This window comes from Eptesicus fuscus, chromosome 9 (genome assembly GCF_027574615.1).
Source record: "Eptesicus fuscus isolate TK198812 chromosome 9, DD_ASM_mEF_20220401, whole genome shotgun sequence".
In the NCBI taxonomy this organism is placed as follows: Eukaryota; Metazoa; Chordata; class Mammalia; order Chiroptera; family Vespertilionidae; genus Eptesicus; species Eptesicus fuscus.
In genome coordinates, this window is record NC_072481.1 from 92,545,980 (window position 1) to 92,561,042 (window position 15,063).

Below are 15,063 nucleotides of genomic sequence, written 5' to 3' on the forward strand. Positions count from 1 at the left end.
CATGTGGAGAAATGACACTGGCTTAGGGGTCTAAAGACCAAGTTCCGTGTCTGTCCCTGCCTGGATGTCCCCGGGAAGGCATTGTCTGGGCTCAGCTCACCTGTTGTGCACTGTGGGGCTGGGCCAAGTGCAAATCGACATCCTCTCTAACTCTGAAGTTTTCAGTGTTGTAACTTCACCTGTTCTCGGTGAGCGATTCAAGGATTTTCATCATGGCATCAGGCATGTCTATGGTACAGCAGTGTGAGCCTTCAAAGGGTTCCCCGTGTGTGAAGTCCTGTACCTGCCTGGTGGAGGTGGGGACAGCTGGCTTTCCCACGCTATCTCTGGGAGCCAGTGTGCCCTCTCTGCTCCAAACGCCTCCCCCACCCCTGCTTGTGGCCTGGGGACTTCTAACCTGGAACTCAGGGTCCTCTTCTGAAGAAAATCTGTTTTCAATGGTTGGCTTCTTTAAGCTCTCTGTTATTCAGTCAGAAGCATTTTTCACTCACTTTCTAGTTCTTAGCACTTTGTAGAATAATTGAGGCCACAGGGGAAGTGACCTGTGCATAGGTCCATGTGGTGGCTTTAAGTTTTAAGAACGGAAATTCGTGTTGCTCAGGTTATTCTGAGGCTGGATTGCCCTTGCATTGGTGCCCTCCGCTCACAAGTAGATCGTTAGTGTGGGTTGTATCCAGATAGAAACCTGTGTGTACTACACACAGGGGTGACCCTTTCTGGACGCGTGGGTGGGCAAAAGGTGGGAAGGAAGGGAAATTGTGAGAGCAAAACTGATATCTTGCACTGAAAGTGGGCAGTGGCTATAGCGGAGGAATCACAAGACCGATGGGTATGTGAGTGCCCACAATGCGATTGGAAGGGTCCACACCACCATCGAGGGGTCAGCCCCTAGTGGAGAAGAGGCAGTGCAGGGGGACCACATTGAGACAAGAGGTCAAGGAGGGCTTTTGTCTTCTCTGGCATATTTTAATAAGTAAATTACGGATTAATGTGTGATTTGCTTAATTAAAAATTACTTTTGTAGCCGAAGCCGGTTTGGCTCAGTGGATAGAGCGTCGACCTGCGGACTCAAGGGTCCCGGGTTCGATTCCGGTCGAGGGCATGTACCTTGGTTGCGGGCACATCCCCAGTGGGGGGTGTGCAGGAGGCAGCTGATCGATGTTTCTGACTCTCTATCCCTCTCTCTTCCTCTCTGTAAAAAAAAATCAGTAAAATATATTTAAAAAAAAAAAAATTACTTTTGTAGCCAAAGTCATTGACTCCAGTTCCCTCAGCTATACCTCTTTGCCAATGGTGATCCCACCTCTGCCTGTGGCTGGGATAACCTCAGGGGAACCAGACAGGTATCCCCCAGTGTCGTCCCTGGGCAAACGCCTTATGCTGTGTCTCCATGGGCAGCCCACCCATCGCCTGTTGGAAATACGGACCTGCCAAACTCTCATCACGGTCTCTGGCTGCTCAGCTCAGATAGTTGGTATTTCTGCAGTGAAATGTCTGTGCCACATGAGGTCAGGTCAGTTCAGGTTCCATTGCCAAGTGAGATGAATGGGAAGGGTTGTGGATTTCAGAAGCTTTGGGGTTCTGGAATTGTGACTAGGGACTGTGGACCTCTAACCATCCTGAGCATGTTTGGGAGAAGGCCTCTGGGTGACCAGTCATTGGCCTTGGGGCGAGAGGTCCATCAGCCACGGCGAGATGAGACTTCTGCCCAGCAGTGACCTTTTTTTGCTCTTATTCTGCCCCTCGCTTCCTGCAGTGGCTTTCAGACTAAACAGCACCAGTTTTGCCCAGTTCCTTTCCACAGAAGCCCTGGGACTCACTGAATCGCCAGCTTGGTGATCACAGCCTGAGAATCTCGAGTGGGGCTGTCTGCTTTCAATCTAGCTCAGCCACTTTAACAGCTGTGTTATCTGGGCAGTGTACTGGGACTTTCTTTGCCGTTTTCCCATCTGTAAAGAGGTGTAATAACAGGAATGCTGCATAACGAGCTTGAAAAAATTAATTGCTTCCAGTTTTTAATACTTCCCATTCCATTATTCACTCCACCGACTATTCCTTTTCCCGTCGCCACAGCTGCTTCTAGCAGCCACTGCAAAGCTATCCCCCAGAGAAGCCGCTGCGGCTCCTCAGCCTCGTTAACCTTTTGTGGGTGCAGAAGTCATCCTCAAGGTCACTTTCTCACCATCCACATGCGAGCGTGCACCAGGCAGACATGGCCTCCGGCTGCCTACCATGGACAGTTTCTCAGCCCTTGTTCCTCACAGGTCATCCGCTGTTGGCTGGATTTGTAATTGTCATGGTGTTATTACATTATGTACTTGTCAGGAGATATTTCATTAAATTTTCATAATGTGGCCACACTGCACATTATCCAAACTAGAATAGCTGTCTCTGGGCTTTCTCACAGGCTGACAGTCCAATGAGTTCTTTATGACTTTGAGGCAAATTTAAATACATGAGCTTCAGTATTCTGTACATGTGCTTTTGGGCCTGTGGCATTCTGGAACACTGAAGGGGCATTGCTTAGAACAGTACCACCTGAACTTGAGTTGTCCGAGTACCATGTAAGCACCTGGGGTGAGTTTCTCCACTGGGGGCTCCTGAGTCAGGCTGCCTGGGTTTGAATCCAGCTCTGCCATCTAACAGCTCTGGAATCTGGACTGTGACCTTGAACGTTCTGTGCCTGAATTTTCCCATCTATGAACTGGGGATGATATTACTGCCATATAACAAGTTTGAGAGAATCAGACCCTCAGGAAACATGAGAAGAGTGCCTGGCGAGTATAGATCCAGTCATGGGAAGGGTGGTTTGCAGTGCAGTCTGCCTCTGGAGATGGGGCTGGGTAGCCAATGGGAGCTCATCCATTTTCTTGTGCCCAAACCTCCTGGGAGCGCCCTGCTTCTCTGCTTCAGTTCCTTCCAGTCGGATGGCTGCTGCTCATTAGATTCCATAACGTGCAGCATCTTCCACTCCCTGGGTCCTGCCTCTCTCCCATCCCCTCATCTCATAAATAGCATTCCGGTTTTACCAGTTTGCTGCTCCTTGAACACAACAGACTCTTTCATCACCCTCTGCCTCCTCTCTGGTCCCTCACTCAGGCCCAGCCACGTAGAGCCAGCAAGGCCCTGCACTGCCACTGTCATGTGCGATGGAAGGTGGCCTGTCCCATTGAGATGTCATCTGGGGCATCTTGAAGACGAGGACTCTTCTTAGCTGGCCTGAGTCTCTTTAGCCTCCGACCAACACCTAGAATCCTGCCATCACCCATCGTGGGGCCAGCTGCTCAGACAGGCCCACTCGCAGAGGGCTCTCCCCAGGTCAGGACCCGACACCTGCAGTCGGAGAGGCAGAGTGACCCGCTTCTCAGGCTCTACAACTCGATCAGACAGGCGAGAGCAGAGAAAGTGCAACACAGAGTAGCCTGGCTTCAAGGTTGCACACGGAGCCCCTTGTGAACAAAGGAAGCAGATCCTGTGTCACGGAGCCAGGCCCGAGGAGGCCAAAGAGGCCAGTAGTGCACAGTTTTATGGTCATGATTTAGCAACATTAATGAAGCAAGATTGCAACCTGACCACCACCCCCAGCTCAAAACCTGTATATTTGGAAAACCTTGATAGAAATGATGAAATATTTAGAATCAAATCTCAGTAAGAACTACATATCTAAACTTGTGAAATGTCACCAAAGTGATGCTTAGATGAAAATTCGAAGCCTGAATTCATATGTTAGAAAGGAAGAGTTAAAGTTAATGATCGAGAGAAACCAAGATGGCGGCATAGGTTAAACACCTAACCTGCAGCCGGGCACAACAATTTCAAAAATACAACTAGAGGTCAGAACGGACATCGTCCAGAACCACAGGAGAGCTGGCGGACTGAAATGCCCACAGCTGGGGGGAAGGAGAAGGCCACGGGGACAGTCGGGGAAGCCGTAAAAGCCTGAGGTATGGAGAAACGGGCGGAGACACGAGCACACGCGCCTGCGGGGAGGATGGAACCGGAGAGGAGGGGGCGGCTGATGACCTGGCCGGAGTTCACTGGCAGGAAGGAGATAAAGGCTCCGGAGTGCGCTGAGCACCGGCTCCGATTGCACTGAACCCCACTCCGGGCGAAACCCTGGGAAACTCACTCACTTTCGCAACTCCGCCGCCCCCGCAGGCCGCCCGGCCCGGGACGCTGGGGACGCCGCCGCAGTGGCGGCGCCCGGAGCCCGGCGGCCTCCCAGCACCCGTCCCCGCCGCGCAGCCCCCGCGCGCCTGGTCCCGCGGGCCGTGCGCCCCGCACACCGGACGGAGGCCCGGGCGCCCTCTCCGTGCACCTCCCGGCGGCGCTAGACTTCAGTAGAGTTGACTGAATTCAAGGGATTAAAAAGTATAAATTGGGGGAACACGGTGATGGCGGTGCCTGGAGCTCGGCGGCCGCCCAGCGCCCGTCCCAGCCGCGCAGCCCTCGCGCGCCTGGTTCCGCGGGACGCGCGCACCGCGCACCGGACGGAGGCCCGGGCGCCCTCTCCGTGCACCTCCCGGCGGCGCTAGACTTCAGTAGAGTTGACTGAAATGAAGGGATTAAGAAGTATAAATTGAGAAGTTTGAAAAAGATGGCGGCGGAGGTTAAAGGCTGTTCTGTTGCCTCGCACCCAGCGAAATCGGAGGGGATGAGGTGTGGAGGTGCGTGGGTCTGGCTGGTGGCGGGGGAAAGGGGCTTTTGTTCCAAACCTAAGGGAGATTAGCTCTCCATCACCCTGAAACCCATCTTCTGGTGAACCCCGGGAGACCCAGATGCCTGCGGGGAGAGGCGGGACTCTTGCAGAGGTGCGCCCAGCAATCAGTGTTTGCTGCGCTGGAGTGCGGAACGAGGGGACTTAGATACATGGAAGGCAGAAGGACCAGACTCACAGCCATCGAGGCTCGCCGCACCATGGCCTGTTGGCGCCCTGAGACCCCGCCCCGCCCTGGGACCCGCCCCGCATGTTTTGAAGACCTGCCCCGCAAGTCTTGCAGGCACACCTGCGCCCCAAGCAACGGCTTATGCATGTGGGTGACCTGCCCTCTGGCAGCGGACCAGATGATCTGCTGTTCTAGTCGGACTGCTCCAGGGCCACTCAGACAGGAGGAAGAAACTACAGTTTTTGCTGTAATCCTTGCTGAGTACCTAAGGCAGTAGCTGATCTACACCCCATTGGAGACCCAGAAACGAGGGCATCTAGTGGTCTGTGGGAGATGACACCAGATTTCAACCACGTGCATAAGGGACACATTCAACGGGAATATTCAGTGAGCGCCAAAGCTTTGCTGCACCAAGACCCGGCCCATAAACGTGTCTCCTGCACAGCAACTCTTCCTTTATAGACAAAGAGAGCCCCCCCAGTGACACCAACAACAATCAAGACTTAACTATACAAAGGAGGACCAAGATGGAGGCATAGGGCGGAAGCCTGATTGTTGCCTTCCACAACAACTTTGAGACTACGACAAGAGAGCAGAGCAGACACCATCCAAGACCACCATAGGGCTGGCTGAGTAGATGCTCTACAACTAGAATAAAAGAGGGGTATGTGGGATGATGCTGATGCCGGTGACCCAAAGACCACACTTTAAGAACTACAGCTCAGGCGACACAAAAGAACTATGGCTCAGGCGATACAACAGCGGCCTGGAACGTGCTCGGCGCAGTTCCCCCGGCGGTCTCCGGCTGAGGGGACCGCTCCACTGGCAGCCAAGCACGGACAGACGAGCCCCTATGAGACATGGGGTGGGAGACTCCGCGCTTGCTGACCTCTGAGTCCGTCAAGAATCTCAACGCCCCGGAAGCGGCCAGGTGCGCATGCTCGGCGACCGGCCACCTATGCAGACCCAAGGGCCGACGCAGCGACGCCAGACCGGCCCACCGCCATGCACCGGGTGCACCGGAACTTCGCCGAGCCGCCGCCCGACGAGTTCTGCAGCAGCCATACTGGAGCTCTGGAAGGATGGCCAGGGGAATTGCTGAGGGGGGATTGACCGGCAGGAATTGGGATCGGGAAGACGGGGCCCCGCTGAGACCCGGGTGCGGGCGGGGTTGCGCGCCTCTGGACTTGGGTGTGGTCACACGCCTCTGGGTATAAGTGAGGCCTCACGTCCCTGGGTCTAGGTGAGGCCACATGCCCCTGGGTCCAGGTGAGGCCGGACTCCGGGTCCGGGTGAGGCCAAGTGCCCCTGGACCCGGATGACGCCGGACCCCATGCCCGGGCGAGGCCAAGCGCCCCTGGGTCTGGGAGAGCCCACACACCCCTGGGTCCAGGCGAGACCATGTGTCCCTGGACCCGGGTGAGGCTGCGTGCACCTAGGCCCGGGTGAGCCCAAGTGGCCCTGGGTCTGGGAGAGGCCAAGCGTCCCTGGGTCCGGGTGAGACCATGTGTCCCTGGATCCGGGTGAGGCCTCGTGCACCTAGGCCCGGGTGAGGCCACGTGCCCCTGGGTCTGGGAGAGGCCAAGCGTCCCTGGGTCCGGGCGAGACCATGCGTCCCTGGATCCGGATGCGGCCTCGTGCACCTAGGCCCGGGTGAGCCCAAGTGGCCCTGGGTCTGGGAGAGGCCAAGCGTCCTTGGGTCCGGGTGAGACCATGTGTCCCTGGATCCGGGTGATGCCTCGTGTACCTAGGCCCGGGTGAGCCCAAGTGGCCCTGGGTCTGGGAGAGGCCAAGCGTCCCTGGGTCCGGGTGAGACCATGTGTCCCTGGATCCGGGTGAGGCCTCGTGCACCTAGGCCCGGGTGAGCCCAAGTGGCCCTGGGTCTGGGAGAGGCCAAGCGTCCCTGGGTCCGGGTGAGACCATGCGTCCCTGGATCCGGGTGAGGCTCGTGCACCTAGGCCCGGGTGAGCCCAAGTGACCCTGGGTCTGGGAGAGGCCAAGCATCCCTGGGTCCGGGTGAGACCATGTGTCCCAGGATCTGGGTGAGGCCTCGTGCACCTAGGCCCGGGTGAGCCCAAGTGGCCCTGGGTCTGGGAGAGGCCAAGCGTCCCTGGGTCCGGGTGAGACCATGTGTCCCTGGATCCGGGTGAGGCCTTGTGCACCTAGGCCCGGGTGAGCCCAAGTGGCCCTGGGTCTGGGAGAGGCCAAGCGTCCCTGGGTCCGGGTGAGACCATGTGTCCCTGGATCCGGGTGAGGCCTCGTGCACCTAGGCCCGGGTGAGCCCAAGTGGCCCTGGGTCTGGGAGAGGCCAAGCATCCCTGGGTCCGGATGAGACCATGTGTCCCAGGATCCGGGTGAGGCCTCGTGCACCTAGGCCCGGGTGAGCCCAAGTGGCCCTGGGTCTGGGAGAGGCCAAGCGTCCTTGGGTCCGGGTGAGACCATGCGTCCCTGGATCCGGATGAGGCCTCGTGCACCTAGGCCCGGGTGAGCCCAAGAGGCCCTGGGTCTGGGAGAGGCCAAGCATCCCTGGGTCCGGGTGAGGCCTCGTGCACCTAGGCCCGGGTGAGGCCACGTGCCCCTGGGTCTGGGAGAGGCCAAGCGTCCCTGGGTCCGGGCGAGACCATGCGTCCCTGGATCCGGATGCGGCCTCGTGCACCTAGGCCCGGGTGAGCCCAAGTGGCCCTGGGTCTGGGAGAGGCCAAGCGTCCTTGGGTCCGGGTGAGACCATGTGTCCCTGGATCCGGGTGATGCCTCGTGTACCTAGGCCCGGGTGAGCCCAAGTGGCCCTGGGTCTGGGAGAGGCCAAGCGTCCCTGGGTCCGGGTGAGACCATGTGTCCCTGGATCCGGGTGAGGCCTTGTGCACCTAGGCCCGGGTGAGCCCAAGTGGCCCTGGGTCTGGGAGAGGCCAAGCGTCCCTGGGTCCGGGTGAGACCATGCGTCCCTGGATCCGGATGAGGCCTAGTGCACCTAGGCCCGGGTGAGCCCAAGTGGCCCTGGGTCGGGGAGAGGCCAAGCGTCCCTGGGTCCGGGTGAGACCATGTGTCCCAGGATCTGGGTGAGGCCTCATGCACCTAGGCCCGGGTGAGCCCAAGTGGCCCTGGGTCGGGGAGAGGCCAAGCGTCCCTGGGTCCGGGTGAGACCATGTGTCCCTGGATCCGGGTGAGGCTCGTGCACCTAGGCCCGGGTGAGCCCAAGTGGCCCTGGGTCTGGGAGAGGCCAAGCATCCCTGGGTCCGGGTGAGACCATGTGTCCCAGGATCTGGGTGAGCCCTCGTGCACCTAGGCCCGGGTGAGCCCAAGTGGCCCTGGGTCTGGGTGAGGCCAAGCGTCCCTGGGTCCGGGTGAGACCATGTGTCCCTGGATCCGGGTGAGGCCTTGTGCACCTAGGCCCGGGTGAGCCCAAGTTGCCCTGGGTCTGGGAGAGGCCAAGCGTCCCTGGGTCCGGGTGAGACCATGTGTCCCTGGATCCGGGTGAGGCCTCGTGCACCTAGGCCCGGGTGAGCCCAAGTGGCCCTGGGTCTGGGAGAGGCCAAGCATCCCTGGGTCCGGATGAGACCATGTGTCCCAGGATCCGGGTGAGGCCTCGTGCACCTAGGCCCGGGTGAGGCCACGTGCCCCTGGGTCTGGGAGAGGCCAAGCGTACCTGGGTCCGGGTGAGACCATGCGTCCCTGGATCCGGATGAGGCCTCGTGCACCTAGGCCCGGGTGAGCCCAAGAGGCCCTGGGTCTGGGAGAGGCCAAGCGTCCCTGGGTCCGGGTGAGACCATGTGTCCCTGGATCCGGATGAGGCCTCGTGCACCTAGGCCCAGGTGAGCCCAAGTGGCCCTGGGTCTGGGAGAGGCCAAGCGTCCCTGGGTCCGGGTGAGACCATGTGTCCCTGGATCCGGGTGAGGCCTCGTGAACCTAGGCCCGGGTGAGCCCAAGTGGCCCTGGGTCTGGGAGAGGCCAAGCGTCCCTGGGTCCGGGTGAGACCATGTGTCCCTGGATCCGGGTGAGGCCTCGTGCACCTAGGCCCGGGTGAGCCCAAGTGGCCCTGGGTCGGGGAGAGGCCAAGCGTCCCTGGGTCCGGGTGAGACCATGTGTCCCTGGATCCGGGTGAGGCCTCGTGCACCTAGGCCCGGGTGAGCCCAAGTGGCCCTGGGTCTGGGAGAGGCCAAGCGTCCCTGGGTCCGGGTGAGACCATGTGTCCCTGGATCCGGGTGAGGCCTCGTGCACCTAGGCCCGGGTGAGCCCAAGAGGCCCTGGGTCTGGGAGAGGCCAAGTGTCCCTGGGTCCGGGTGAGACCATGTGTCCCTGGATCCGAATGAGGCCTCGTGCACCTAGGCCCGGGTGAGCCCAAGTGGCCCTGGGTCTGGGAGTGGCCAAACGTTCCTGGGACTGGGTGTGACCATGTGTCCCTGGATCCGAGTGAGGCCTCGTGAACCTAGGCCCGGGTGAGGCCACGTGCCCCTGGGTCTGGGAGAGGCCAAGCGTCCCTGGGTCCAGGTGAGACCATGCGTCCCTGGATCCGGATGTGGCCTCGTGCACCTAGGCCCGGGTGAGCCCAAGTGGCCCTGGGTCTGGGAGAGGCCAAGCCTCCCTGGGTCCGGGAGAGACCATGTGTCCCTGGATCCAGGTGAGGCCTTGTGCAACTAAGCCCGGGTGAGGCCACGTGCCCCTGGGTCTGGGAGAGGCCAAGTGTCCTTGGGTACGGGTGAAGCCAGATCCTGGGTCCGGGTGAGGCCGTGCGCCCCTGGATCCATCCGGGTGAGGCTGGGTCCCAGGCCCGGGTGAGACCACGCGCCCCTTGGATATGGGTGAGGCCACGTGCCCCTTAGTCCAGGTGACGCCGTGCCCCTGGGATCGGCCGAGACCAAACCAGAGGGAGTCAGACCTCCATTACCACCATTTGTCCACCATCCAGAGCTGAGGGGTCAGTGCTGACATGTACACATAAGGAACTACTGGACATCGAAATTGGGTCTCAAAAGAACTGTTGGTCCAGGGGGAAGCTCGCTACAGATTGATTCATTTGCCTGTCAGCATAAATATTATTGCTCGTCTCACATTCAGTTCTTATTAGTATATATCTAGTGACATTTGATCTCGTTCATCTAGAGGAAATGATGAACAACATAGACTGAGGAACAAGAACAGAACCAGAAGCAAGGAGGCATCGATCGGACTATCGGGCCTCAGAGGGAGGATACGGGAGGGTAGGGGGAGGGTGGGGGGAGGGGGAGAGTTCAACCAAAGGACCTGTATGCATGCATATAAGCCTATCCAACGGTTAAGTTCAACAGGGGTTTGGGGCATGCGTGGGGAGAGGGGTGGGATGGGAATGGGGGGATGAGGACAAATATGTGACACCTTAATCAATAAAGAAATTAAAAAAAAAAAATAAAAAAAAAAAAATAAAGTTAATGATCTATGTGTCCATGTCAAGAAATGACACTCAAGCCAAATAGATCAGAAAGATGGAAATAATATAGATGAGCGATATAGAGGCTGGCATTTGGGTTAGGTTATGTCGTTATAGAGAAAAAATCTGATAAAAATATAGCCAGACATTAATAACTGTATTAGCATCTATGTATTCTGAATGTTTCTCTTTGCTTGCATTATAGTTCTCAAAATGGATTTGTAAAAACTACAGGCCAGTAAAGCAAACATTAATTTTGATTTTTTTTTTTTTAATGAGTGCCTACAATTTGAAACATATGTTTTAGTGGCTTTCCCATTGGGCTCTCAGATGAACAGACACGAGACTTTCTGATCCTGTTTTGAAGCTTGGACGATGCCTCCTCTGGGCCATCACACAGCCCTCCCATCCCTCCGTGCAGCTATGCAAGAGGGGCCTCTTTAACCACTCCCCCAGGTCTCCAGCATGGATTGGTGTTCAGATTAAACCATCCCAAATGTACCCCCAAATTCAGTGGGAACCTGCCTGGCTGTTTCTGCAAAATGCAGTCACAAGCAAGTAGAAACTTGATTTTTGTTCAGCTAGGTGAGAGAGAGACAGCAGTTATTAGATATCATTAGTGATGTGACTTGGAAATAAAAATGTTCCTCTGATAACTTTTGCCAGCTTCTGAATTACTTTAACTAGAGCCTCTCTGAGCTTGCAGGGCAGGTGTTGAGTGGTTACAATGAAGACTACTTATCAGTGCCAATCAGGACTCCTGTTCCCATGTCACTGAAATAAAAAAGAGTGGTGACTGAACGAAGCAGGGGGCTGACAAAGGCTACGACTTTGATTTCCAGTATTTGCTTCTCCCAGTCAGGGGCACCGCCGTTTTACAATGCAATTCTCGGGGAGCACAGCGGCACCCACCCTGCGCATGCCGTCTGGCTGCTTGCACGCCAGGCAGACCTTATGGTTCTAAAAAGTCTAAATATGGACTAATTGAACTTTTACAGGAAAAGTGAGCTGACCCTGCTCCAAACAGGAACATTGTTCTCTTTGACTTGTTAATCTATATCTATACTAATAAAAGGGTAATATGCTAATTAGACTGGGAGACCTTCCAGGAGACCTTCAAGACGTTCTTCTGGTCAAAGCCATGGTGGCAGGGCCGAGGTAGAGGTGGTTAGGGCCCAAGAGGGGAGGGCAGTTGTGGGTGATCAGGCCAGGATGGGACAGCAGTTGTGGGTGATCAGGCTGGTGGAGGGGCTGTTGGGGGTGATCAGGCTGGCGAGGGGGGACAGTTGGGGGTGAGCAGGTCAGCAGGGGGGGCCAATTGAGGGCAAGCAGGCCATCAGTGGGGGTCAGTTGGGGTGAGCAGGCTGTCAGGGGGCTAGTTGGGGGTGAGCAGGCCAGCAGGCAGAGTGGTTAGGGGCAATCAGGCAGGCAGGCAGGTGAGCAGGTTAGGAGCCAGCAGTCCCAGATTACGAGAGGGATGTCCCACTGCCGGTTTAGGCCCAATCTCATAGGGTCCCAAACTGGAGAGGGTACAGGCCGGGCTGAGGGACACCCCCCCCCATGCACAAATTTTGTGCACCAGGCCACTAGTATATATATAAAACCCTAAGCAACTTGTTGACCAGTCGACCATTTGACTAGTTGCTATGACGTGCAATGACCACCAGGGGGAAGACACTCAACACAAGAGCTGCCCCCTGGTGGTCAGTGCACTCCCACATCAGGAGCGCCACTCAGCTTCCCAACAATGGGCACCAGACGCCAGGCTCACAGCTGGCGAGTGCAGCTGTGGCAGTGCGAGCCTCTCCCGCCTCCACGGCAGCACTACCGAGTGGCAAAGGTGGCAGGCACAGCGGGGCCGGGGTGAGCGGGAGTGGCACGGTGCCCAGCCTGGGTTCGGGCTCCTCCCTAGCGCACTACTACATCCCCCGAGGGGTCCTGGATTGCGAGAGGGACCCCACTGGTTCACAAACCCGTTCACCAGGCCTCTAGTGTTGTCATAAATGTAAACTTACAAAATGCATGGATAATAAAACACTAGTTTTTCTTCTATTGGTGCTTTACACAAGATTTTATCCTAAAAGCAAGCAAAGGAATCTGTTGCTACCAGAACTCGGAAACTGCTGTGTTATGCATCATCTCAGGGAGGTGTTACTGCAGTTTGCAAAATGAAGCTAATTCTATAGGTAAGGCCTGGGAAAGTCAGTCTTCAAATCTTCAAGAACTGAAAATAACTGTCAGGTTGCTAGTATTGGAGGCATTTTTTGAACTTAAAATTATCCTATTAACATTTGTTTTTCTGTGACAAAATACAACAAATGTAGCCCTTCAATGATTGCATAGACATGGTTTAAAAATACCTAGGTTTATTTTTTTAATGTTTTTATTGATTTCAAAGAGGGGGAGAGAGATAGAAACACCAGTGATGAGAGAGAATCATTGATTGGCTGCCTCCTGCACACCTCCTGTTGGGGATCTAGCCCACAGCCTAGGCATGTTCCTTGATCAGGAATCAAACCATGACCTCCTGCTTCATGGGTCAACACTCAACCACTGAGCCACACAGGCTGGGCAATACATGGTTATTTTTTTAAGTTTATGTACACTGACAAAGTTGGTAGGATGTTGTTCCTTTCTGCCAAATTTTAAAAATCACAATTATTATCGTACATAATAAAGAGGTAATATGCAAATTGACCCTCACACCTTTGCAAAAGATTGCTGCCCCCATGTGGTCAAAGATGGCCACCACAAGATGGCCAGCAGGGGAGGGCAGTTGGGGGGACCAGACCTGCAGGGGAGGGCAGTTGGGGGCAACCAGGCCTGCAGGGGAGGGCAGTTGGGGGTTACTGGGCCAGCAGGAGAGGACAGTTGGGGGCAATCGGGCTGGCAGGGGAGCAGTTAGGCATCGATCAGGCTGGCAGGGGAATGGTTAGGGGGTGATTAGGCTGGCAGGCAGAAGCGGTTAGGGGCAATCAGACAGGCAGGCAGGTGAGCGGTTGGGAGCCAGCAGTCCCTGTGGGATTGGGCCTAAACCCGCAGTCAGACATCCCCCGAGGGGTCCCAGATTAGAGAGGGTGCAGGCTGGGTTGAGGGATGAATTTCATGCACCGGGCCTCTAGTACTTTCTATAAGAAAGTTAGCAACACTCCAGCACCCACAGTCTTATTGCCCCTCATTGGGCTAATGGGAGTCCTAAGCATTCATGGGAATCCACAGCATGAGGGCGGAAACTGAGTGGGACACCTCCTCAAAGTTCACCTGCCTGGGCCATCAGCCCAACTCAATGCCCTCCAGAGCCAGAAGGTACTCACCAATTCCCTCTGTGTCTTTGAAGGGTATTCCCCGAGTCCCTCCGGTGGCTGATGGCTACCCAGCAGTTTGAGTCTGCGAAGAAGTTGATCCTGCACTTCACCCAAAAGAACTCCATGAACACCGAGACTGACATCAAAGGCGTGATGCCCGGTGAGTACAGGCCCTGGGAGAGGCGCTCCTGCCCTGGACTGAGTGGCAGAGCAGTTCCCTGATGCTCGGGATGGCTGGGTTTCCAAGCAGCTGTCCTAGCTAGCTGCTTAATGTCCTGTGACGGTTGGTCTGCAGCTAGGCTAGTTGGGTCACATACCTACTAAGTAGATTGAAATTCTCTCCACCCTCTAGGAGTTGGGTCTTTCCTGGCCAGTTCTGACACACTGCGGGGCCCCACATAGCCTGCCCAAACCCCAAAGTGCAGTGTGAGCCTACTGTGCACCTGGTTGTCAAGGGAACATGTGGGGGGCAGGTAAAAATGCCCGAGCCTGGCACAGCCCTGCCTGCCTGCCAGGTCCAAAGGCCCTCAGAGCACTGGCTGGGAGCGGCTGGCTTCACGACCTCTCTTTTCCCAAGTATGACCTCGGGGAGCCGCCACCATCTGTACTTGTCATGACCTATTTGTGGGGGCTGAGGAAGTAGGAGAGTGAAGCATTTCTGCAGATGGGTTCAGGCCCACTGGCACCATCCTCCCAGGACAGACCCAGCTCTCAAGCTGCGGCTCCACAATATCACCAGAAGGCTGTTAAAATCCAGGCTCCTGGGCCTTCCCTGGCACCAGAGGCTCTGATCCAGTCAATTTGGAATAAGCCCTAGGAACCTGCGATTTTAGTAAACACTAGGAGAGATTCTGGCGCCCAAGGGGCACAGCCGCCCTTTTGAAAGCCCCTGGTAGACCCAACCCAAGCCCCGACCCACTCCCCCAATCTGAAGACCGGAATCGATGGCACTGTTGTTATAAATTTCCCAGGCACATAATCTGCAGGCCCTTGTCCCAGAGTGATATGCACATTTCCCACCATGATCTACACTTCCATCCCACAGACGTTTACTAAGCGCCGCCATGAGCCAGGCACTGCTCCAGAGCACAAAAAACAGGAGGCAGAGCTTGCAGGCAGGTGTGAAGGCCGACAGTGCACACTGAGATGTGTAATGCGTCCTGGGGATGAGTGCTGTAGGGAAAATCTCAGAGTGGAGGGCTAGAGGGCGAAGGTGAGGACCACACTCCAAGCGTTGGGGAGCCTGGCTCCAAGTACAGGTGAGCAGACACCTGCATGAAGTGGGAGAATGTGCCCGGTCCCAATGGGAAAGGAGCACAAGCCGAGAAACTCAGAGCCCGCTGGCCGGGAAAGGCTTCTGTACGCGCCCCTTCTGTCATCCAAGACGGGCTGCTCACAGCCTTCTGACTCCGGGGATCTGGGGTTCAGTGTCCCAGGTGCTGCTGCTTGGCCAGGTGACCCCCTGCCTTGG

General features: G+C 56.5%; 1 protein-coding gene across 5 annotated transcripts in view; it reads left to right on the forward strand.

Annotated features, from left to right (window-relative positions):
* The window catches only part of SLC22A23 (solute carrier family 22 member 23), a 190,713-nt gene that overhangs the window by 149,593 nt on the left and 26,057 nt on the right, over positions 1-15,063 (forward strand). For 4 of the 5 annotated variants that reach the window (XM_054721532.1, XM_054721531.1, XM_028136847.2 and 1 more), the window contains exon 5: positions 13,625-13,752. In XM_054721532.1, coding sequence (XP_054577507.1) covers positions 13,625-13,752 — 128 coding nt within the window. Of the gene's footprint in view, positions 1-13,624; positions 13,753-15,063 lie in introns of those variants that run through there. The other variant, XM_054721536.1, reaches the window with a different exon arrangement.